Raw genomic sequence first — 27,296 nt, 5'->3', positions numbered from 1 at the left:
CTGCTGTTAAATAAAGATCCTTAATTGCTCAACCAATCACATACAGCAATCAGATGCACGCCTTCCTTAAGCCTCCATTTCATTTCTTAATTAGGTTTCTCTCTTTCAAAATAGGTTTAATAGGAACTACTCTGTTGAGCCCTGGAAATAAATTAGCTCTGAGGTTCATGATCCATTTGCTTTCTTCCTTTTCAGTTTTGTTGACAATGTCTCCTCCATGGAGGTTAGTAGTCACAGTTGAGTCACAGTTGATCATCAACTAATAGGCCATCTCACTCAGCACAACACACTAGCCAAATGCCAACATGGCTTTAGGCCATATCATAGTACCACTACTGCCCTCTTAGCCTTTACTGACACCATTAATAGATTCCGCAATAACGACAAACTCTCTTCAGCTCTTTTCATTGATCTGTCTAAGGCCTTTGATATGGTAAACCACTCATTGCTTATTTATCTTCTCAAATCACTTTCCCTAGATTCTCTATCTGTAAAATGGTTCACTTCCTACCTGAGCAACAGGCAACAGGCAGTGCTCTGGGAAAATAAACTATCATCTCACCTGCCAGTCACACTGGTGTACCCCAGGGCTCCATTCTAGGTCCTCTCTTATTTTCAATCTTCATTAAAGATCTCTACTTAGCTATTCCCAGTGCAACTGGTATACAATATGCAAATGATTCAACATTAATCTGTACAGCCAAATCTGCATCTGAACTGCAATCCCAAACCCAGAAGGTATTTAACATAGTTGAGACATGGTTTTTGAAGCGGTGCCTCCTTTTGAATCCCAAAAAAACAAAGCTCCTGCTCTTTACTCCTACTCGCAGGTCAACACCAATAGACTTCTCAGTAATCTCTAAACATGGCACCCTCATATCACCAGACTGTACTACCAAACTACTAGGGATTACAACAGACAACAACCTTAACTTTGATACCCATATTAACAACATTATAAAATCAGTTAACAAAAAAATGGGCTCCCTGTATAAAATGAAACCCTTCTTAACACCAACAGCAAGAACTACCATTGCCCACTCCCATTTAATCTCTACTCTTCTCTATGCCTCACCAATATATACCAACCTTTCCAAAAATAATCTTCTCAAACTAGCTACCTCCTATAACAGCATAGCCAGATTTGCCACTGGTAAACCTTTCAGAACCCATCACTGTCATAATCTCAAACAGCTCGGGTGGCTTTAACTACAAAATCCGCTTCAATTCAACCAACTTACTACTGCCAATAAAATCCTTTACCAACCTAACAATACTCCAATACTCCTAGACCTCATAACCCCTTATAGAAATCTTAACGCCTTGCATTCATCAAATAAACTACTAATTAACATCAATAAGGCTAACAACATAGCAGGAGACTCTCTGTTCTCAAATATAGTTGGGAAAAAGTGGAACCTTCTACCTAGTGAACTTCCTTCCCTTCCTTCCTTATCACTCTTTAAACAAAAAATTTAAATCTTCCTGAAGACACACTGGCTTTGCCCTTGTAGTAACCCAGACTAAACAATCATTACTGCTTCTAGTATCTTTACTAACTCTACTCACTCTTCTAATTACTGTCCTTCAGTGCAACATGAAAGCACGTCTTCAGATATTTGAAGCTGTATTAGCTACTAGTGTATGTAAATAATTAGCTCTAAATATTGTAAATAGTTTTATGAAATTGGTAGTAATATTTCATCTATGTCTGTTTTTTTGTAACATTATTGATCTTGTCTGTTCATGTCTGTCTTGGAGCTTATCTCCCGGGGCCTCTACTGAAAATGGACATATATCCAGTTAGACTAGCCCGGTCAACAAATGCAAAATAAATAAATAAATAAATAAATAAATAAATATTTAGAAGGCAGCCTGGGATGTTGTCTGGGCCCATTGATGCAGTGTTCTTGGCATTAGAGAGAACATTGAGGACCCATTCCCAAGTCATAGTTGCTAGAGTTATATTTGATAGTATTTCCTGAGGAGAGGCTGGATGGGGGGAGAGAAGTTGGTTGATGAAAGACACGACTCCAGGGCCCCCAGTCCTCATCTGAAAGAAAACACATAGTAGGCAATCAATCTGCAGACTATTACATATCTAGCCAATAACCAGACAGTGACCAAAGGTGAGAATCAAACGCTGTACTTTGAGTTTGTGAGGTGAACTCTTTAGCCATTATGTCAACCCCCACCTCTTATATGGTCAGGGGAAGGAGAAATTTGAAAATCACGTAAGGTTCCTAAAGGTACTTGATGAACTCCCTATTAAGAAGAACTCCATTATTTTGAATTTTGAGAGACTTTAACTACCCCTTAATAAACGGAAGTACACACAACTTCCAATTTAGGATAAACCTAAATGTTTTTTTTTTTACATTTAATAAACTAAAAGTCATTAAACCAGTCTATTAAAAAAAATAGACAACATAATATTCTTGACCTGGTCCTTATAAATGCAATTTCTTTATGTACTTTCCCCCTGGCATCTCTTTCCTTGGTTAAGTCAGATCATAAATTAGTGACCTTCTCCTTTAAAATCTCTAAACCAAATATAATCAGTATCTCAGAATTCAAGGATTTCACACATACTAATCTGATTAAATCCTGTGATGAAATTTCAAAATTCACTTATAGAAGCATCACCCTAGAAGTGGCCACAGCACGTAGCTTCACAAAGGAGTCCTATGTCCAGTTAGATAAATGCATAACAATTGATCTTCAACCAAATTTAAATATAATGGGAAATTAAAAAAACAAACCATCTTGGTGGTCTAGCAACATAAATGAAATCTACAACAAAAGAAAACAAAAACTCCTTAATGTATGCAGCACATCAAAAGACCCTTATAATCAATGATAACATCAGAAAATTGATTAAAAACTTTAATAATACTATTAGGTATACCAAAGCAGTCTGTGAACTTAGCATCTGAATTTAAGGACAATTACAAGTCCTTCTTCAGCTATGTTAGGATACATTGCTCTGAACTTATTCATAATGGCGTCACCTACTCTAAACCAGCAGACACCTCCAAAGCACTAGAAAATTCAGTGTGAGTTCTAACTCAGATGACTATCTAAAAATTTCCAGATCTCCCCCATCATCACTAAAGAACATGCTCTGAAAGTGCAGTTCAAGACTTAAAATCCTTCCTCCATGGGACCTGACAGTATACCTTGGGTGTTTAAAAAACAGTACTAAACAATCACTGATACAATTATTTAACCTGAGTTTAGCCACTGGCTTTGTTCCTGAGGTTTGGCACACAACAGTAGTGATGCCACTCCACAAGGGTGGCCCTAACACTGACCATGGAAAGTATAGGTCCATCTATCTGATGAGTGTTACTTGCAAAGCCATGGAATGGATCATATTTTAACTGACCTGATGAACATGTGGTAAAGGCTTTGAACCGGAAGTTTCTGTGGTACAGGCTTTGATTCTGTCAGCCCTTATTCATTTACTGTGTGACCTTATGTAAGTCACTTAACCAGGCATTGCTGCTCCTGGGTCACCTCAGAAAAGGGACTGTATGTGCAGTAGGCCTATTTGGTTACATATGGGCATTGTTGCTATTAATAGTGTAATAACAATGATGATGATATTAATAATACTAGTAATACTAATATTAATACTAATAATAACAATCTTTTCTAATGAATCTGGTTACCTGTTTCAAAAGGGCAATGCAGGCTATTGAAAATGGTCATGCTGTCTACACTGTGTGCCTTGACCTGGCAAAAACATTTGACTTCCTGTATGCTAGAATAGTTAATCTTAATGCATTACAAATAGATCATTATGTGGTCAGATCATTGGATCATATGATCATAGGATGTTAGTAGGCTAATGACCCTGGGGCCCTTACAAGCCTAGCCAAGATTTAGCCCCCAAAACAGTATCCTAATTGCTTTTGCTTGATTGATTTAGATCTATAATATTTGCTAGCTTCTGATCTGTGTTGAAAGTGCTATTTTTCCCCCACCCTGCCCTCTTTATTGGTGTTTTCTTTTTATACTTGATGGCTTTGCAGTTGCCCGCCCCTACTGTATATTTGATCTGTGACACTCCTCCCAGTCTAGTGTCTTTAGCTCATTCTACCTAATACAGAGAGAAGAAAAAAAAATGTTTGCACTTTATTCTCGGCTGGAGTGCCTTCTGTGTGGAGTCTGTATGTCATCCCTGCAGTTGAGTGGCCTCCGAAAGACGTGCGTGAATGGGCGTGCCTTCACTGAAGGCTGGCAACTTGGCATCGTAAAAATTGACTGCCAATCATTAGCGGACAGGAGTTTCGCTGTGGCGACCCCTAACCGGGAAAAGCCAAAAAGACAAACATTCATCTGCTTACTGTGTTTGTGTTTCTTCCTACTTTATTACTTATTTTACTTTTGCTGCCTGTTCGTAAAAGTATTTAATAGCATTTATTCTGCTGCATTTATTACTTGTTAGTAGCCAATTAAACTGTGACTGTTATTCTAAGCCTTTGGATTACGCACTTGGGCTTCAGACCAGTTGTTTCACATTAGGAAGGTTTGTGGTCTGCATTGTTGTGGCAGGACAGGTAGCTTACATCCTTCTGAGTTGGGAGTTGCTGATTGAAGTCTTTGTGTCTGTTCTAAAGTGTATTCGTTCTGGTTTAATCACTTGGGCTTTGGGTCAGTTTTTTTACATTAAGAAGGTTTGTGGTCTGCACTCTTGTGGGAGGCTGGATTCTGCCCTTCTGAGCTGGGAATTTCTGGTCACAGGCTTATTGTGCCTGCTTATTTGAACTGTTTCTTTTTGAAATTGGTGCGCCTTGTTGCTGTAGAATAGACCAGATTCAGGCCTGCTGAATCTAGCTTTGTTTGTATAACTTGAGCACTGACCCAGGCCATCTTTTTTTTTGGAGAAGGTTCCCCTGCACCCTAGCAGCAGGAGTGTGCGGTTATAACTTGTCTGATTGAAGACTGCTGGAGCAGGGCTCAGTTTTGAGCTTTTTTCTGGTTAATTGGGTAACTTGTTTAAATCAGTTTGTTCATTTTTTATTGTTTTATATATATATATATATATATATATAAATAATTGCATTTTATTCATCTGCTTTTACTGTATTTGTGTTTCTTCCTACTTTATTACTAGGGGCATTGACTACAACTCTGATCTGAGATATATAACAATAAGTATCCTTTTCTGTGCATTTAAAGAATTTTTTTGATTGTATCTGCTTTATTTTCTGAAAAAAAAAAACAAAAAAAAAATACTTAAATACTTGTTTCCTACCTTTCTAAGCTAGTATAGTCCAGTTTTCAGGTTAAGAGCTGAATTCAGGGCTGTGTTATAAATCTCTGTGTTTGCCCATACCTTACTTGGATAGAAGGAAGTTTCTCTGTTTACCTGTGAGAGAGGGGAGCTTTGAGCAGCCTATCTGTCCTGGAGGAGTGGTTTCAGCCCAGAAATTAGTAGTTTATTGGTCATTTTGGGCAGATTTCTATCTCTTTCATTTCCCTACTATAAATACCGCATTTGCCCGGTTTTGCACACCAGGCAGTGCCAGTTAGCTGGGGTATAACTATTCCCGGCTCCACAAAGTCTCCCCTTCAATTTTTCCCTTGGAACTAGACAAACTTTCAACTTAAGCACTTAAGCCATTCATTTCTCAGCCCGGCACCTGCTCAAAACTCATAGCAAGCACTTATAAACCCTAGCACTAGACCCTCCTATACTGTACAGAAGGACAAGGCTCTCTATTCACCCTTACCAGACATTCAGTAAAACAGTTCACTGTACCTATCCAGGCATGTCCAAATGGCAGTTTTAGGTGTACCCTCCAGTCTAACTGCCTCATGTACACAGACAACCCTCTCCTCCTACCACCAAACACTAATACATGTGAGAGATGCAATTATACAGCCAAACTGGAGGCTAAGCTGTCTCAACCTAAGGCTGGATCAGACAGTCAAGAGGAGAAGGGAAATACTTACATCACACCACCAGTCTCACATAGACCCATTAAACAAGCACCGGCAAAAAACACACGTAAATACACGAAAACATACTCAGAGGCTCTAAATAAAAATCTGCAAAAGCAACAGAGACCTCCAAAGCAGACATCCAAGCAACCTCCACCCCCCCAACACAAATCATGAAACACATACTTTACAAAACCAGTGTGTCATGCAATCATAGCCCTTAAGGCAAAATAACATACCCAACATACTAGTAGTAGGTGAGTCTATAGTCAGGCACACTGATGTCCCACTCACTAGGCTGAATAAGGAGAAGGTTACTGTTAGCTGCCTGTCAGGTGCCAGGATCCGCCACATAACACAAGCACTCAGGTCACTCCAGAACAAGTACAAATTTGACTCTGTCATTGTCCATGTTGGTGTGAATGACCTGAGCTGTACCTCCCTGGACTACATGAAAAGAGACATGGAAGAGCTCTCTGACCTTGTAGCCCAGGCCCTGACCCTCAGTAGCATTCTGCCCTAACCAAGAATTATATCACGGTATAAAGAAAAAATTATCAGTTTCAACAATTGGCTAAGTTTCTGGTGTCATTCAAAGGGGATCCAGTGTCTGTCCACCTGGGATGACATGCTCAACAAGCCACACTGCTTCGCTAGAGATGGCTTGCACCTGTCACCCTTAGGCTTTCGAATACTGGCCAAGGCTCTTGCCACCCCCATAGTGCCTTTTTTAGGCAAGGCTCAAAAGACAAACTCACTGCCATAAATAGCACAAGTAACAAAAAACTGAGGGTAATGCTACTCAATGCCAGACATCTAAACCTCAAAATGCACGCACTCAAGGCACTCCTCAGTATGGAGAAAATCGATATATGTGCAGTAACAGAAACCTGGTTTAAGGCTCTAGAGAGCACCCCAGCACTACCAGGCTACAACTCATACCATACATTTCGGCCACAGATCCCAGACCGAAATACAAAAGGTGGGGGGCGTATCCATATTCATCAAGGATACCCACACCTCCAGGTTAGTGGCACAGCATGATGCTTCAGAGATTATCCACATGCAACTAACAACAGGCAAAACTGCAGTTCAAATTGTAGCTTGCTGCAGATCACCCACCATGTCCCAGGACCCCCATTCCACATTTCTGGAAACACTGGGAAATATAAAGGTCCTACCAAACACCCTGATATTGGGTGATTTCAATTACCAAAACATTAACTGGGAAAACTACTCAAGTACTGACTCCCTTGCCCAACATTTCCTAGAATTTATAAACTCCTGGATCAACTGGTCAACACTCCCACCAGAGGTGACAACATATTGGACCTGGTCATCACCAACATGGGCAACCGGTACTCCACACCAGAGGTCAACACCTTGCTGGTTAGATCCGACCATACACAAATCACTTTGGATATCCACATTCCGGCCCATCCCTGGACAAGGAAACCACCGTGAAAAACTTTTCAAAAGCAAACTTCACGTTACTTAAGACCAAGGTGGAAAGTTTCAAAGCCCCCATGCTAAAGGGTAACGTTGTCCAAGATGCAAAATCCTTTACTAATGCATTCTGTGGGCACCTACAAGAATGCATGGATCGCGCTATCCCAAGCCAAACCAAGACTCACTCCTCCAAGAAAAGGAAACCAGTCTGGTGGACTCCTGCCCTAAACAAGCTATACAATAGAAGGAGGAAACTAGTACAGAAAAGAGTAAAATCCCAAGAAGAGAAGACATCCCTGATCAGTATCAGCAAGAAACTACGATCCCTCATAAAATTATCCAAGGCGAGTTTCGAAAGAAAAATTGTCAAGGACTCCAAAGCTAACCACAAGCCATTCTTTAGCTATGTCAAGAATCTAAGTGGCAATGCTCAGATCTGCTCGGAGTTAATGCAGAATGGTACAAAATACACTGAACCGACTGATATTGCCAACATCTAGGCAGACAGGTTCATTGCAAACTTCACCCCCTCTCACCCCCAAAAGGGCCAATAACCATACCAGAAGAATGTAGAGCCCCTGAAATCACAGACACTCAGGTTAAAACAGCCTTCTCCAAAGCCAAAAACACAGCATTAATGGGACCAGACAGTGTCCCAGGCTGCGTCCTACACAAGCTCAAAATTAACCCCTCACCAAACTCAGCCTCTCCACAGGTTACGTACCCATAGAGTGGCGCACAGCAACGGTTATTCCACTCGACAAAGGTGGAGCCACAACAGTCCCCGGGAACTATCATCCTATAAGCCTGACTAGCTTGGTCTACAAGGCTATGGAGCACATCATCATGGAACTCATTAACAGAGACATTGGGAACCTCCAAACACTGGACCCTACCCAGTTCGGCTTTGTTAAGGGCAGATCATGCCTCCTAAACCTGGTGGACTTTTTTGAGACAGTTACCAAAGCTATAGATGAGGGAAAGTTGGTACACACAGCCTACCTAGACCTCACAAAGGCCTTCGACTCCATTTCCCATTCTGGTATTATAGACAAGCTCACCAGCCTGAACATAAATCCCTACGTCACAAGATAGGTTACCAACTGGCTCATGGACAGAACCCACATGGTAAGAGTTGCAGGAGCTAGGTCTGACTCTAAACGAGTTACAAGTGGCATTCCCCAGGGCTCAGTCCTAGGATTCCTCCTGTTTGGCATATACTTCTCAGAGGTAGAGGCAAGCACAGGAGGACTATGGCTGACCAAGTTCACAGACAACTGAAAACTAGGGGCTATAATTGACTTTCTGGCTGACACAGACATCCTCCAAAAAGGTCTAACTGAGATGGATACCTGTTGCCAAAATCATGGCCTCAAGCTAAATCCCAAAAAGTGCATAGTCATCCCCTTTGGAAAAAAACAAAGTACCCACAAACTACCACACAGGTGCTAGTCCCCTAAATACAGAAGACATAATAAGGTATCTGGGGAACCAAGTAGAAAATAATCTTTCCTTTGATAATCACATTGCCAAAGTGGTTAGAAAATCCTTCTACGTGGCCCACCTTATTACAAAAGGGTTTGCATTCAGATCAAAAGAGGTCATTGTGCCCCTCTACTCATCACTCATCAGACCCATCATAGAGTACAATGCCCCATATGGGATGTATCTTACACGACACCTGCAACAGCTGGAAAGACCATAGAAGTACTTCACCAAGAGGATCACTGGCCTCAAACAGATGCCCTATGCAGCTCGACTGAAGAAACTCCAGCTGTACTCGGTTGCATACCACCTACTCAGAGGTGATCTCTGCCTGACATACAAGGCCATGTCCAACCCAGAACTGATGGACACTCTCCACCTAAAGAAAAGCTTATCCCCTCCAGCCACATGGTCTAGGGATATAAATCTCACCACAACAATAAATAGGACATGCTGGAGGGATAGATTCCTGTCCCAGAGAATTCCCATGCTTTGGAACAAGATTCCAATCTACATTAGGCAGAGCTCCTCGCTAACACTCTTCAGGAGAAATCTTGATGAGTGGATGGGAAACAGAAACTTTGCCCCGGGGATCACGTCAGTGGCTGTGCTGGACAGAGGCACAGGGAACTAATCTAAGGGGGCAGCGAAAGCCAACACATTCTGGCTAGGCTTATAAATGCCTTCAGGCAGATAGCCTAGTACCTACCTATGAACCTATAAAAAAGAAACCTCAGTCAGCACCTGTCACCCCTGTCAATGAGGGACAAAGGTGGAACCCCAGGTACAAATTTGTGGTTTCCCATCCACTCATGAAGGTAGTGCTTGAAGAGGGTCAGTGAGGTACACTGTTAGACATATATGGGAGGTCTGTTCCAGAGATGGGGCAGCCTCTGAGAGACAAACCTGTCTCTCCAGCAGGTTTTGTTGATGTCACATATTAGATTTAGGCCAATCGAGCAGGTAATGTGCGAGGAGTTAGACTTATGGATATGGAGCTTCTCTAGTAGGGCAGGGTCTGATATTGCCTTGTAGGCGAGACACAGATCACCTCTAAGCAATCTGTATGATACCGAGTAAAGTGATAGTGATTTGAGCCTGTCCACATAGGACAGGTGTTGAAGGCCATGGATTCTCTTTGTGAGGTATTTTTGTGGCCTTTCCACTTGGTGCAGCTGTTTGGAGAGGTACATACCCAACGGAGCGTTAGACTCAATTATAGGTCTAATGGGGCAGGAGTACAGAGAGGTAATAACCTCCTTTTTTCTGGATGCATTCCCTTTACTTATGAGATGAAGCAAGTAAATGGCTTTTCTGACCACTGTCGCCACATGATGGTCGAATGTGAGATTGTTGTCAACCAGAGTATCCAGGTGTCTCACTACGGGTTGTGTGCTTAGGGGGTTGCCGTTGATGTGGTAATCAGCAGGGGCCATGTTTTTGCTGAATGGTATGATAGTACATTTTTTTTGCATTTAACTTAAGGCCATGACTTTGACACCAGTTATTTGTAGCTCTGAGACCCTCTTGCAGTATGTTAATGTCATTTGGGCAGTCAATGACAGCTCCCAACTTGCAGTCATCTGCAAACTTGCTCAGCCACAGGCCCTTTGTCTTTGCCTGGACCTCTGAGAAGTAGATGAGAAACAGTAGGGGTCCCAGGACAGATCCCTGGGGAACTCCACTAGTGACAGGTCTGCTGTCAGAGGTGATGGTACCTATTTTGACCTTGAGGGTCCTATCCTTCATCCAGTTGGACACCCATCTGATAAGATAGCAATTAATGTCAAGTTGTGTCAAGTTGTGTTAGCTTTTCGATGATGCCCGAGTGAGGGGTTGTGTCAATGGCCTTGGCCAGGTCAAGGTTAGCTGGATGTATTGACTTTCCCTCATCCAGGGCCTTGGTCAGCTAGGTTCAAGAGGCAAGATATGCCCCTGCCGAATCCAAATTGGATGGGGTCGAGTGTTTGGAGATTGTTATGTCCTTGCTTATGACATCCATAATAATATGCTCCATGGCTTTACAGATCAGACTTGTCAAGCTAATGGGGTGATAGTTTCTTGGGTCAGTATGGGCACCACCTTTGTGCAATAGTATGACAGTGGCGGTTCTCCACTCTGCTGGAATGAAGCCTGTAATTAGGCTGTAGTTGAATAGGTTGCTCAAAGGCGAAGCTAGTTCTTGCTGGAGATGGTGTAGAATACAGCCTGGGATATTATCGGGTACCATGGAAGCTGTGTTCTTTGCCTTGGATAGGGCCTTTAACACTTGATCTATGGAGATGTGAGGTGTGGGACAAGTATCGGGGGATGGATAGCAAATTGACTAAAGAACAGAACCCACATGGTGCTGCATGTGAGAGTATGTAGGTGACCAGTGTTGTCCTGCAGGGTTCAGTGCTGGGACTTCTTTTGTTCAGCATTTACCTTTCTGATACTCAGACCATGATCCAAGACCTCTGGCTAACTAAGACTGGAGATGACTGTAAACTGGAAGTTGTTGTCATGTCCTCCACCTGAACTGGAAGTTATAGTCATGGCCTCGTCCTGAACTGGAAGTTATTGTCGTATCCTCCTCCTGAACTGGAAGTTATAGTTATGCCCTACTCCTGAACTGGAAGTTATTGTCATGTCTTCCTCCTGAACTGGAAGTTATTGTCGTGTCTTCCTCTTGAGCTAGAAATTATTATCATACCCTCCTCCTGAACTGGAAGTTATTGTCATGTTCTCCTCCTGCTGCCCTTCAGCAAGATCTTACAGTCATAAACATCCACCATACTATAAACAGGCTCAAATTAAATGCTAAAAAATGCAATATTCCCACATTTGGTAAATAACTCCTCCTTCCAACATAAAACATGGACAACACCCCACTCCAAAATGAAAATGCTGTTTAAGACCTTGGAAGTTGTGCTGAGAATGCTCTCGTCTTTGATCATCATGTTACAACAATAATCAGAAAGTCCTTCTACTTAGTATCACAGGACTATCATCCAGAGCTAAAGAAGTCACGTTATATTCAGCATTGATTCTGACAGTTCTCGAACACAATGCCCCATTTGGGATGCACCTCACTCGACACATTAAATAACTAGAAAGACCAAGAGGTTCCTAAGAAGGTACCTGATTTAAAAACGTAACTACTAGAAAAGAGTGGAAGTGCTGTCCCTTCGTTCAGAAGACTCCTGATGGGTGAGTTATGTCTTGTCTTGTGTGCCATCAGGGACCAGTGGTCCTGGATTTCTTATATCTTCACAAATTAAATAGTCACACAAATATCAGAACCAGTGATCTAAATTTTAATTGGCAAATAAATAAAACATGGTGGAAAGATGGATTCATTATGCAGTGCCTTCCCCATCTGCGGAATAGACACTCACTGCAAATGAATTAGTGTGATATATTATCTTCCTTAAAACTGGAAAAAGGGGTTGTGCATCGATGGATGGATGGATACATTATATTCCTTAAAATGGGAACTGGATGACTGGATGGGACAGGTTACACTGACGAAGATACTGTTCAGCTGCATATTCGTATTTACTGATTCGTATTTACACTACCCTCAAGAATTTTATATTTTCATTATAACACAAATTACTGTCACATACACTGCACTTCCTCAGATGACTCATATTACAAAATTTCTACCAGACCGTTCTTTACAGTCACTTTTTTCTACTTCAAACTTCGTCCTTAATGAAACATTCTTTTCCTATATTGAGGCATTCTTTGTCTGCAACCTCATCTCATACAGAAAATCAGTTCCTCAGCAAGCTGAAGTGTTCTTTCATTGATAGGACAGTCTGTAACTTTTTCTGCTGTGTTAGCCATTTCCTTGAGCAGGTTTATTCACTTGAATATCTGTATACATTCAGATATTTATGATATTTCAGCAAGCCTCTATTGTCAATGCCTTTTGTTACAAAACATTCAGAAGTATAATACTTTTTGTCCCTCCAAGCACATTCTGTTAAGCTAATCCTAATTGTTTACTGCATATTTCATTTCTGTACTTGCAGATAACTGTATTATGTGCTGTTTCTAAACATATCACACTATTACTATGATAGAAAGCAGTTTTACCAAACCTCTGTTACTGTGAAAGAAAACAGTTCTGCCAAATTATGTATATTTTTCTATCAAATACATGTCACTACTATGAGGAAACCAGTTTTACTTTATATATTTCTATTACTTTTCATTACTACAGGTAACAGTTTTGTTCTTGGGTGGTTGTCCCTTTCTGATGCTATCAGAACACAGTCATTACATGATTAAGTAAAGATTGTGGTGTCGGACAGGCATCGGTTTTCCTATGTACATGAGCATGGGATCTTAGGTTTTCAGCTACGTAGTGATTGTGTACGCTATCCTTTGCCTTTAGCCAGAGCCAGGGCATACTGTGTATGCCTTCTTCTGCCAGCACCATCTGCAGCTAGTGGTTCTCCCATAGACTCCTCATCTGTACTTGCTGTTGCGTCTGGTTGTACCTGTGGTCATTGTAACTGTGGTCCTGCCCCTTGCTGTCTTATTGAAGCTGTTTCCTGATAATTAGGAATAAGGGTTGGGAGGGTGGCCTAGTGGTTAAGGTGTTTGCCTTACAAAGACAAGGTGCAGGGTTTGAGACTCACAAGGGATAATTGGCTAGGCTTACAATGGCTCGCAAAGGCAGTTAGCCTAGTACTAACCTATGAACCTATGAACCTATAATTATGTTGTGTAACATGGCACAGACTTTAAGTATTTCAGCACAGGTGCCTGGGTCATACTGCACTGCACCTCCTGATATGCCTAGACACTGGCACCTTGATATAAGCAAGCCAAATACATGTTCTATGATATTCCAAGTTTGAGCATGGGCCTCATTGTATCCTTGCTCAGTGGGACTGCATGGGTTTCTCATGGGTGTCATGAGCCAGGACTCCAGTTCATAATCTGCAACCCTCACTAGATGCTCTTGAGAAATGTTTGTGAAGGGCCAATCTTGTCTCCTGAACCTGATTGACTTCTTCAAATCATTCTCCAGAGCCGTGGACAAGGATAAGGTGGTCCACACAGCCTATCTGGACCTTGCCAAGGCCTTCGACTCCATCCCCCACTCTGGAATCCTAGATAAACTTACTAAGCTGGGCATTAATCCCTACATCACTTGATGGGTTGCCAACTGGCTTACTGACAGAACCCACACTGTAAAAGTAGCCAACTCCAAATCCAACTCCATACAAGTGACAAGTGGAGTACCTCAGGGTTCAGTCCTGAGACTACTCTTGTTTGGCATCTACTTCTTTAAAGTACAGGCCAACACTAAGGGATTCTGGCTAACAAAGTCTGCAGATGGCTGCAAACTGAGAGCCATTATTGAATCCCCAAATAATTGGATATTCTACAAATGGGCCTTACAGAAACAGATGCTTGGTGCCAGAGCCATGGACTCAAGCTGAATGCCAAGAAATGTATAGTTATCTCCTTTGGAGAAAAACATGTACCCATGAATTACCACATAGGTGGCAGCACACTAAACACCGAAAGTGTGATAAGAGACTTAGGGACACAGGTGGACAATGGTTCCCCCTTTGATAACCACATTGCCACAACAGTCGGGAAATCCTTCTATGTGGCACACCTAATCACTAAGGGCTTTTCATCCAGAAAAAAGAAGGTCATTGTCCCACTGTACCCATCCCTCATTAGACCCATTATAGAATACATACGCCGCATTTGGTATGTACCTCTCAAGACATCTGCAACAACTGGAAAGGCCGCAGAAATATCTCACTAAAAGAATCACAGACCTAAAGCAGATGCCCTATGCTGACCTTCTAAAAAAACTCCACCTATACTCTGTCACATATCATCTACTCAGAGGTGATCTCTGCTTAACATACAAGGCCATGTCAAACCCAGAGCTGTTGGACATGCTACACTTAAAGAAATCCCAATTCCTCAGAGCCACACGCTCCAAAGATCTAAACCTTGTCATCACAATGAACAAAACATGCTGGAGGGATAGGTTCCTGACCCAGAGACTCCCCAGACTCTGGAATGGACTGACCATACATGTCAAGCAAAGCAACTGTTTGGACCTCTTCAAAAGGAACCTTGATGATTGGATGGGAGATAGGAAATTCACCCTGGAGATCACGTCAGTCACCCTGCTAGACAAGGGTCCAGGGAAGTAAATACTGTGGGAAGAAATAGCCAGGGAATTGTTATGGCTAGGCTTGTATAGGCCCTAGGGCTTATAGCCTAGTGCCAACCTATGTCACCCCTAGCAAATCTGGTGTACAAGCTTAAGAGTATGCTGTATGTGTGAATCATGGAAAACTACCTGGGTTACCTGCACAGACATTTAGATGATCCCTTCTGTATTACAGACAACCTGAGAGTTTATACAGTGGTAACCTTTTCCATTGATGTATCTCCTTCCCTGTTCTCCAGGTGGGGTTTTTGTTTCTATGTGTGTCCAATCTATGGCCCCCAAAACTTCAGGGAAGTGTGTTATTGCACAAAACTCATGCATGGTTCTTGCTCTCTCCTGTGGTGCTTGTGGGAAACAGATGTGCTCCCTTTCATGCAGTAGCATTGCACTGAAAAACTGATGTAATATTCTAGAGACTGACTGTGACACCCCCAGTATATCCCCTGTAGTTCTCTGGAAAGTACCCGTAGCTAGTACACGTAATGCTACACATACCTTTGTTTCCACTGAGATGGGTTTTCCATGATTTCCCCGAGGCCTGGCCTGAGGTGGGGGCGGTAGAGGCTGCATATTTCTTCCAGTGTTTCCCTGTCCACCCCATATCATTCACCCTTTTTGTTCTTGTCTGAGGTCTGGCAGGAGCAACAGCAGCACCTTGATGTAAAGCCTGTTGTGCAAACAACATGATAATAGTAGCAGCAACCACTTAACGTGTTTTTTTAAGTGCAATTATGCCTGTATTCCAAAAGGTTTTGGCGTACACAGCAAGACTACACCGAGTGTACACGATTGCTTTATGGCTTCCTGACTAGGTCCACCATGTTGGATTGATTAATTAGCAAGTACTTCAGCTTGTTATGCTGTCATTAGCATATTCTGTTGTTTTCCTTTGTTTGGCAACTCTACAAGTCTTGTAGAGTCGCTTAATGTATAACAAATAGTGCACTATCATGTTGGCAGTGCTGCATGATTCCAACACAATCACTCCACTTCTTGTAGCTCTTTATGAATCCTGGCCGTTGTCTTTAATACTGATATTGCCACCGTATAGATTATTTCAAGCCATTCGGTATGCATCTGCTGTAGTTAAACACTTTAAGTCCATGAAAGGATTTATAAATTCTACATCACTATATTGTCATGGCACATTTCCCTTGGTGGACAGATACTGGCTCCTCAGGCTTTCCATATAACAATTGTAACGGTCTGTCAGTGCAGCCATTTTGTTCTCTTTTTCATGTTCAGTGTCAGATGCATGTGTCTTCTCAGGACCAGGGACAAGCAGTGCAACTTGTCTGCCATCTCCATAAATACCACCATATTCTTGTAGTAACTATGACAACTGACAGCAAATGCAGAATCAGCATAAATCTGATTCTGTATAAGTACTAGCTGTATTTTTCACTTCTCAGATCAGAGAAAGAGTTTTCCTGTGCATGAGAGCACAGTTACATTTATCTTTTGTTAGTGACTTTGAAGTAAATGCAGTGGGTCTCTGTACCATCCTTCAACCCTGTGTTTAGTTTATATAGATCATTATTTGTAATATTCCTATTGAGCTACTGTAGCTAGATATCATGTGCATATACGTACTGAGCATGTGCAAGAACAGTGCCATTTTGTACAGTTAGCCAGAATGAGTGCAAGCATGAATGGAGATGCACATGCGAGTGTGTTTGAAGTAATTTATGAGTTAGTTAGCTTAAATACTTGTTCTTGTTACAGTTCCTGACAATGTTTATGTACAGTAAATATCTTGAACCCATACACTGCTTCATTGTCTCTTTTGAATGCATGAGACAAGTGACATGGTGTCAGAAGTGGCATGTCTGAAATGACATGTGCCAGAATGGGATCCAAAGTTGAAGCAACACACAAGCAGTGAAGCACACAAATAGAAGTGGAGGAATATACCAGAGTGAACTTGCAAACAGGTCAGCGGTTATTCAAAGGTACTTAAATTCTTTTAAATGATTTTTCAGTCACCAAATAAATGAGGCAAAGTGTTTAAAACATTCAAAATAATTACAGAGCTAAACTAAATGTCCGAAATTGATACATACTGATAAAAGTATTCGAAATAAGCACAAAAGTGTTCAAAATAACTTCCAAAATGTTTAAGATGTATGAAAGGTGTAAAATGACCTCATTTTTTAACAATGTACTACTTTTTTGCATTAATTAAAGCTATTCAAAATGTCCAAAGCTTCTGGAATGTTTGCAGTGTTTGCAGTGTCAAAGTGAAGCCTTTTTAAAGAGATTGTTGTGCATTTGTGCATACTTACAAGTACCTGGCCTATGCTTATGTTTAAACGTATTTTTTTGTAATGGCAGAGTGATTTCACAGACCTGAACCTCTGGTGTTTGATAATAATATTGCTGAGAACTGGAACGTGTTTGAACAAGAATATGATATATTCATACAAGCTGCTTTTTCTGATAAAGACGCATGAACAAAGGCATTCATAATTCTTAATTTAGCAGGCTCAGAAGCCATTGAAATGGAGCACTCATTTGTGTACACACCTGCCCTGTATGCAGGGGAGAGGGAGAACCGCCATAATGTGATACAGGCTGAAATGTGGGAAGACCCAGAGTTCTTAAAACGTAAATTTAGAGAAATTTGTAACCCTCAAATGAATATTACAGTGGAAAGGTACAATGTATTTTACACAAGGAATAAAAAGCCTGGTAAAACTATAGCAGCATACATTACTGACTTGAGAAATAAAGCAAAGACTTGAGAAATAAAGCAAAAATGTGCAGATTTGGTGATTTACGAGATGAGTTGATAAAGGACAGACTTATGTGTGGTGTTAATAAGGACGCAGTGAGAAAGATTTTGGTTTGAGATAGTGATTTAATGTTGAGCAAAGTCATAAATGTAGAGCTTAAAAGTCGATACTACATCCAGTTTCAATGTTATATCAGCACTAATGTGTGACAAGGTGAAAGCTGGTAAAAAACTTGATTCAGTGAAGTATGCAAAAGTAGTTGCCTGATATGGTGAAGAGATTCAAACTATTGGTGCAGTAGTTCTCACTTGCCATTCTGCTGGAAACATCTATGACTTGCAGTTTTGCACAGTCAAAAGACATGTGCAGTCACTGTTAGGCCGCAGAGATAGTTTGAGAATGGGACTGATTTCATTCAGTAAGGAAGTCCACCATATTTTTGCCCCTAATTTGACTAAGACTTATAGATATTGTAATGAGCCTCATGTATTTTTTCTTGTTATTATAATGTTTCTGTTTACATTGTAAGTGCATTTAAGTGGAGTTTTTCTCCCCAGGCCTACACTGAAAAAGGGTTACTCAGTTCAGTCTGATAGACCTGGTAAACAAATGTAAGATAAATAAATAATAAATAAATAAATAAAGATTTGTCAAATATAGAAGCTTATAGAAAAGCGCACAAGTATGCTTACAAATAAGAAAGGTATGCATGCTGTCTCTCATACAGTGTCTGCTAGTGTGACTGTTGATAGTGTGAGACACAAAGCTAAGATGAATAAGAGATATAAGCCAAAGAATGTGGCAGTACCCAGTTTTAACCATAAATTGAATGGGGCATCTACAAGTAATCTTATTGTTAACTGTCGTAATTGTGGAGGCAAACATGAACCTGAATGAGAGAAGTGCTTTGCTTTTGGTCAGCAATATCACAGATGTAAATAATGCAATCATTTCAAAAAGCTTTGCAAGTCTAAACTGGCACATACTTTTAATAAAAGATAGCATTCAAAGATGCAAGTAGAACAGTTAGAAAGCCATGAGCAAACTTTTTATGTTGATAGTGTATCTGTGATTGATGAAACGATTAATACAGTAAACTATCAGCCAACTGGTAATCTGAGGGCAAAGGGTGAAATGTTTTGTACTGTTCCGACTAATGGGAAACCCATAAAGCTTAAAGTTGATACTAGATCTAATTTTAATGTTGTATCAGCACAAATTTTTGCCAAGGTGAAAGCTGGTTAAAAACTTGATTCAGTGCAGTGTGCAAAACTAGTTGCTTGTCATGCTGAAAAGATTCAAACTGATGGTGTAGTAGTTCTCACTTGCCATTCTGTTGGAAACAGCTATGACTTGCAGTTTTATGTAGTCAAAAGACATGAGCAGTCATTGTTAGGCCTCAAACACACTGAGAATGGGACTGATTTCATTTAATAAGGAGGTTCACCCTATAAATTTGAACAACCACAATAGTTTTACAGAATATTTTTTGTGAATATGTTGATATTTTCAAAGACGAGCTTGGCAAGCTACCAGTCACATATTCCACGAGGTTAAACCATGAAGTAAGCCAAGTTGTCCAACCAGCAAGGAAGATTCCAGTATCAATGCAGAGCAAAGTAAATGCAGCACTAGACAAAATGGTGAATTCAGGTGTAATAACTCTAGTAAAAGAACCGACTGAATAGGATCCTCCATGGTTGTAGCTAATAAGAAAAGCTCAGATGAAATTCGAATATGTATTGATCCTAGAGATTTAAAAAAAGTGCTTAAATGTCCTCATCATCTGATGCACACAGTAGATGAAGCAGCAGCTCTCATTTCAAATGGATGTTAGATGCAGAAAGTTAATTTTGGCAGATTTTGCTGGATTACAACTCATTGTTAACTACTTTCAGTATGCCATTTGGAATGCATAGATTTTTGAAAATGCCATTTGGCATAAATTTTGCCAATGAAGTATTTTAATGTGCAATAGGACAATTTTTTAGACGACATTAATGTAGGGGGCAATGGTGAAGACGAACTTGATAGAAACCTTAGTAAAGTTCTAGATCATGCATGTGAATGAAGCCAGTCTTAAATTGAATCCTCAAAAATGTAAATTCAAGCTGAGAGAAGTTACTTAAGTGGGTCATTTGTTTACTAGTTCTGGCTTACAACCAAATGCATCTAAGCAAGCTGCAATTCTTGAGATGCCAGTTCTAGATAATGTCACTTCTTTGCAATGTTTTTTGTTGTTATGGTCAACTATTTAGGAATTTTCATCCCAGACCTGAGTAAGCTTACAGCACTGTTACATGAGTTGACATGCAAAAATATAAACTGGTTCTGGTTGGAACAACACCAAAGAGCATTTGAAGTTCTGAATCAGAAAATGTTGGTCCACCCACTTTGAGATATTAGGATGTTCACAAGCCAGTAACTCTTTCATGCGATGTTTAAAGTATGGTATTGGTGCAGCATGTCTTCATGAAGACATACCAGTAGCCTATGCATCCAGAACTATACCCCAAACTGAGATACAATATGTGCAAATTGAAAAAAAAAAGCTTTGGCAGTAGTGTTTGCATGGTTTAAGTTCCATGATTATATTTATGGCAAAACTATTCAAGTAGAGACTGATCATCAACCTCTAGTGACAATTCTGAAAAATCCAATACATTCAGCCCCAGCACGTATAAAATGCATGATGATAAAATTGCAAAAGTACAATTTCAATATTATCTACACAAAAGGCAAATATTTATACCCTGCAGATGCTTTATCGAGAGCACCCAGACAAACAACAGAACAACAAGACAATGAGAAACCAGACCTGGAAGTCTTGGAAGTCAAAAAATTTTCCTCATCACATCTTGATCAATTTAGACAACACACAGTTTTAGATTCTGTTCTTCAGAAGCTGACATGTTATTAGTTAAGAATGGCCAGTGCGACAATCCAGTCTACCACTTGATGCCCAGAAATATTTTCCTTAACAAGACGAGCTCATGATGGAAGATGGAATCATCATGAAAGGTCCTAAAGTAGTAATTCCTACAATGCTACAACAGGAATATATCCAGATTTTACATTGTGGATACCCGGCTATCAATTCTACCAAAAGAAGGGCGAGAGGCATAGTATTTTGGCCTTCTATGTCAAAAAATATAGAGAAGGAAATTCTAGCATGTTCTATGTTCAGTAGTACTAAATTGCATCAACAAAAAGAACAACTTCAGCTAAACTAGATTCCTGAAATACCATGGCCAATGAATCAATGGTTGCTACTGATATTTTCAGTCCAATGGATTAGTTGAGTATGCAGTCCAAAGTGCAAAACGTTTGTTGGAGAAACCTAAGAAAGATGGTACTGACATTTATCTTAGCCTTCTCAATCTCAGAAGCATTCCCTAAGATAGCTTTCTTGGTTTCCCTGCTTAAAGATTACTATCTAGACAGACAAGAACAACCTTACCGATCAGTAAAGCATTACTGATCGAAACGCAAAGAAAAACAAAGTGATCAAAACCCAGCTTTTGAAGAAACGTCAGTCACAAAAGTTGTACTACGATAAATCTAGCAAACCTTTTAGACCACTAAGACAAGGAGAAATCGTAAGGATGCAAACAACTAAAGGTTACGACTGAGTGGGTGTTATCAAAAATATCTGTGAGAAACGAAGGTCTTATATTGTTCAATCAGAGGGATTGAAATTTAGAAGAAACTGAAGACATATACTTCCAGTTTTTGAACCAATGATGCAGCAGATTGCCTCTGCCAAAGGCTCTATTTCTCTGAGCGACTTTACACTTGATCCCATTTCACAGGACAGTGTATTTTTCTCAAATAATCTTGATGTTATCCCTGAAGTCCCTATTGAGAAGAACTCCCCAAAGACTGTCCCTGTTGCGTAATCCAGTCACAATTTTTATATAACCTGATTGGGTAGAATTTCCAGACCCAATCCAAAATACACAGTTACACAGTTACTTCGACTTGAGTTTGATTTGTTATTAATATTGAAATATTGAAATATTATCTAGCATATCCATTGTTTTGTTCTCCTATTGCATGTTGAAGAAATCAGAGAGAGAGGATGTACATTGTTATGTGTAATGTTCCTATTGAGCCACTGTAGCTAGATAGCACATGCATATAAGTACTGAGCACATGTGAGAACATTGCCATTTTGTACAATCAGCCAGAGTGAATGCAGGCATGAAAGGAGATGCACATGGGAATGTGTTTGAAGTAATGAGTGAATCAATTAGCTTAAATACTTATTCTAATTACATATCTTGACAATCTTATGTACAGTAAATACCTTGAACCCATGCACTGCTTCATCGTCTCTTTTGAAAGCATGAGACAAGCGACAGTTTAGAACACCACTGTTCCTTAAAGTGAATTGTAACATGACAACCATATTGGCAAAAATTGTTCAAAGATTGTTGTAACTTTAACTGACATTGTCATTTATTTTTCTCTGTGCTTTTTTTATCTGTGCCTGCTGAACACCCACACCATTCCTACTGACCCTGAATCCATTCATTCTCCCACTGCTCAAAAAGCCCCCTTTATGGATGGAAAAAACAGCTAAAATGGGGATGTCATTCATGCAGTTATGTAGGTTGCTTGCATCCAGTCTTGCACCAATCCCAACCCTTGCTAGCTGATGTCAGACTCTATGTAAATGTGGGGTCTTACTTTCCCCTCCCCATGTGTTTGAATACTCACCCGCATGCAAATGTGAACCACCACCACATTCCTTTTTCATACCTGTGTGTGTCAATAACTTCTTTCATTGTTGCAGAGAAATTACAAACAAAAGCATCTTCTTTATGGAATTGCATCTTAAATTTTAGTCACGCTACTTGTGACTGGAGTTATCCAGATAATTTCTATTAGAGTCATGCTGCTGTATAGGTTTAAGGACATTAAATTGTATGGCTCATTACTTATGAAAGGCTCCATTTTGTCTGATCCTGTATTACTGTATCCACCATTTTGTACAGTTTTTACTATAACTTGTCGAGTTGCAGTTTGCACCAGCTCAACAGGAACAATCCCTCAAAACAAAATGAGGGGACAGGGGCATTTCTCCACACCCCAAACTTTTATATACCTTTTGCATGACAACTCCACGGTCACACAAATGCAATAAAAGGAGATATCTACCCAAAGAAAGGAATCACTGTTGGCACACTCATAGCAACTGGACTGGTAATAATTTGCATGGAGGAGTCATCAGGGGAGTCTGCACTAAATGAAGAGTAGAAAAGCCTTTAGCACATGTCCATTGTCCCATGTTTATCCATCCTGCACTATTTGTTTGGCTAGCATTCCATGTTATTAGTTTCCACTAATGGACGCTCTCAGTGGCATTTTCAGTATTATTTTGCAAATTAATTCAACACGTGTTGGCCTTGACTTCCTATTAACTGCACTCTCTTCTGCGACCTACTGTAATTCTAATCTTTCTGGCTACTGAATCTCTGGATCCTACTCCATTTAAGACTTCATTATATGTTATGTTTTCCTCAGAAAGTAATCACCTTTGCACATTTTTAGAAATTGAACAAATATATCTTTTAGTACATCTCTTTCAATTGTTCTCCAAACTGGCAATGTTTTGTCAATCTACACTGCTGTTAGCAAATGCTATGTGTTCAAATGTTTCTTCATAGTCTCTATAATTTCTTTAAATGTTTTTAGTTGGTCTAGCTGTTGCTACCAAACATTATAGTGGTCTGTTTGTTCTGGCACCCACTATGTTTAGCAACACTGGAACTATTTTTGTATTTGAGAAAGTAATTTGCTGTATAATACACTTAATTCTTACATAGTAGACTAGTGTTGTATGTTGCCTTAAAAAGCATTAATATAGCCAAGATGCTTAGCCTTTTTAAAGGTCCATCCATATTTCACTCATATGCATTTACTTTAGGTCTCCCTGCCTCACCCAAACTAGTACATATGCACTTTTTAGGGTCTTTTTCCCCACTGTGCCTGTGAACCATCAAGCCTCCTCCTATTTGACCCGAGTCCACTCATTCTTGAACAGAGAAGACCCCCAGATCAGCTGACTGGGAGTTGTCTGAAGGTAACATCACTGAGGCAGACTTCAAGGAGTTCATGTTCTTGTAGAAATTAGTTTCTTTGTAATTTAACCAAGTTTGGTTTCTTATTTTTCTTTAGTTTTGGGGGGGGTCAGAGTGCAGATACACAGAAAGGTAGGAGTGACTGCAGGTGAAGGTTTATGAACACTGATTATAGTGGAAGCTCTAACAGAGCGTCACAGGTACACAGGGTCATAAATTAATACCAGGCTATCAGTATACGTTTAGCCACTTCAATTTCCACTACTTGCCCCCTCTATCTGTAAGGGCCTAAGAACATAGCCCATGGGTGAACTTATGTATCCCCATCCACTCATCAAGGCGATATTAAAGAGAGCTAGGTAGCTACTTTGCTTGATGTGGATTGGAAGCTTATTCCATAGGCAGCAAATCATTTGGTTGTGACATGTATTGTCCTAACAGGTTCTGTTAGGTCTGAGTGTGTAAACTTAGGACCTTAGAGCAGGTACTGGTACTATATCCCATTTTTCAAATGTGTAAGAGGTTAGTCAGGAGTGGTCTTTCCTAACCCTGTATGCCAAGCAGAGATCACCACTCAAGAGACTATAAGAGATGACGAAAAGCGCTGTTAGCCACCCTGTATAACTAAAGGAGCTTATCCTTAGGATTTATTTTATAGGTTCATAGATTAGTACTAGGCTAACTGCCGTTGTGGGCCATTTTAAGCCTCGCCATTTACCCCATGTAAAAATCAAACCCATCACCTTGGGTCTATCTCCCATAACCTGTTCTGTATTTCAAACCCAAGACCATCACACCTGTAGATCACTGCATTAACCTGCCATGTCACAGCTGTTTAAATTAGTACCAAGCTAACCTTCATTGTGGGCTATTTCTAGCCCAGCCAATTATTCCATGTAAGAATCAAACCCTGCATCTTGTGCCTATAAGTTAAATACCTTAACTAGTATTGGGTCTTGAACCCATGACCCTAAGATTAAGAGTATTATGCTCTACCAATTGAGCTAGCCAGGCTATTTTTTAAGTAATGGTTTTGGTTGTTTTCAAGATGTACAATATGATTAGATAGGTACATGCCAAAGGATGCTCTTGCATTCTATTATGGGCCTAATTAAAAAGGTGTAGAGGGTACAATAAATTCATATGAACCAGAGGATATGCCTTTAATAATTAGTTGAACAAGGTAGAAGGATTTCCTGACAATATTTGATATTTGGTAACCAAATGAAAGTTCGGTATATGTATGTGCAAAGGTCTCCAAAGACAGTATCAGCTTTGAGAAGGATATCACTTATGTGGTTAAGTGCATGACTGTTCCTCTTTGCGAAAGCATACTATACTACATTTTGTATCATTGAATTTGAATGCGTGGTCATGACACCAAGCAGTAGTGTGGTTCAGATTCACATGCAAAATACAGTATCAGTAGGAGAGAGAATGACAGAACTCAGTTTGCAGTCTTCGGCAAACATTGTCAGCTAGACACCTTTGCATCATCTTGAATGTCAGAGAAGTACGTGTCAAAGAGGAGGGGACCCAATACAGAATCCTGTGGGACAATGCTGATGATCAGTCTCCAAGACTTGGACAACAGCCATAGTGGTACCCTTACACAAGGGAGCCAATAACTGACCCTTGGGACTACAGACCAATCAGTCCCACTAGTATTATTTGTAAGGTCATGGAGGGTATTATTATGGGACTCATAAATTATCATATAAGTAGCCTACAATCTACTGATTGTAGTCAGTTTGACTTGTAAAAGTTAGATCCTATTTTCTGAATCTGGTGGAATTCCTTGAGAGGATCGCTGTAGCAACTGATAAAGGCCAGTCAGAGTGCATAGTCTTTCTGGATCTAGCTTAGACTTTTGATACTATTCCACACTCTGATATTATCAAAAATCCATACCCAACCACTTTTGCAGTGACTGTTTCCTGCCAATGAGAGTGAAGCTGGCACACAGAGCAGGAAGTCATCTTTTTAAGATGTACACTTTGAGCAGGAAAATTGAGAATATTGCATTTTTTTTTAATTAATAATAAACTTTTCTTTAAAATTATTGTTACATGGCCTGGCCCCCAGGCAAGCACCAGGCCCTAGACAACTGCCTAGGTCTCCTTGTGCTGGATCCGGCCCTGCAGGGGTCACTGTAGGCAATGGTATAGGAGCACTAAATGTGGATTTGAGTTCATAGCTACTGCCATCCCAGACTGTCTCAGCATGGGTCATGGTGGGTGGACTAACCTGTTATTCTTTTTTTTATTTTCAGAAATCAATAAAAAACAGCAAGTGCCTGTTCCAACAGGAGACACTGGAGGAAATGGAGTAGAAGAACAGACCACAATGAGCTCACATTTACTGCCCTCACAGCCTGTTCCAATGGAAGTCAACAAAGGTAATGACATAATCTGCCTCTTTAACCTGGCTACATGCCCTTGTTTTACTTCTCCAACCAGTTTACTGCAAAAGTAAACTTATCCAGATATAATGTATGTCACATTTTCACAACTTTCCAATATTCCATCAATCCACCCTCCAAACAACCCTTCTTCTATAATATCATAAGCAGACAGCACTCTGCAAGGAGCAGGGAGGTCTTCCTTTACTGTACTTTCCTTCATTACTTGCATACCTTAACTATGTGTCGGTTTTATATACTACAGCTCAGTTGTACAGTGTAACGTAATTTGTTTCATTTAGCATGCACATGTATCAATGCTATCACCTTTGTTTCTGTCGGTATATTATCATATTGCAGGTGCCTTTGATTGTTGGCTGTTGTTTTAACACAGTTCTCAGTATCAGCTACTCCCACAGGGATCACAGTAGGTAATGGTTTAGGAGCATTGACTGCAGTGTAACTGACAACTCCCACAGTCCCACCTTTTCCCAGCAGGGGTCACTGTAGTTAATGGTACAGCAGTACTGATTGCAGGGGAGAGCTCACAGGTACTACAGTCCCAACAGCAAGGTCCACTTGTAAAGTAAAAGTGTTTTTTCTTTTGTCCTTCTTTGCAATGTTTTTTTCTTTCTCCAGGAATGGATAAGCCGCAACAAGTTACTGCTCCATCAGGAGGTGTTGGAGGTAATGATGAAGAAGAGAAGGCCAGAAGGAGCTCACAGACTCTACAGTCACAGCGTGTTCCAGTGGAAATCAACAGAGGTAATGGTATAACAGCATTCTCTGAATGTGGACTCATGCATTATGTAGTCCTGGCCTCTCTCTCAGCAGGTAGGTTAGGTAATAGTGTCAAAACCCTGGCTGTAAAGGAACCTGACAACTACTACAGTTCTAGAGTCTTCCAGCAGGGCTTCACTGTAATTAAAGTAATAGGCACACTGTGCAGAGCTCACAGCCACTGAAGTCCCACAGTTCTAGAGTCT

General features: G+C 40.4%; 1 protein-coding gene across 1 annotated transcript in view; it reads left to right on the top strand.

Annotated features, from left to right (window-relative positions):
• The window catches only part of LOC122807960, a 114,192-nt gene that overhangs the window by 52,503 nt on the left and 34,393 nt on the right, over positions 1–27,296 (top strand). Inside the window, exons 6-7 of the mRNA XM_044078992.1 lie at positions 26,182–26,307; positions 26,950–27,075. Of these exons, the coding sequence (XP_043934927.1) occupies positions 26,182–26,307; positions 26,950–27,075 (252 nt within the window). The remainder of the gene's footprint in view (positions 1–26,181; positions 26,308–26,949; positions 27,076–27,296) is intronic.

This window comes from Protopterus annectens, chromosome 8.part0 (genome assembly GCF_019279795.1).
Source record: "Protopterus annectens isolate FY-2018-M chromosome 8.part0, PAN1.0, whole genome shotgun sequence".
In the NCBI taxonomy this organism is placed as follows: domain Eukaryota; kingdom Metazoa; phylum Chordata; order Ceratodontiformes; family Protopteridae; genus Protopterus; species Protopterus annectens.
The sequence above is the reverse complement of the archived record's forward strand: the minus strand, read 5'-3'. Positions and strand labels throughout refer to the sequence as shown.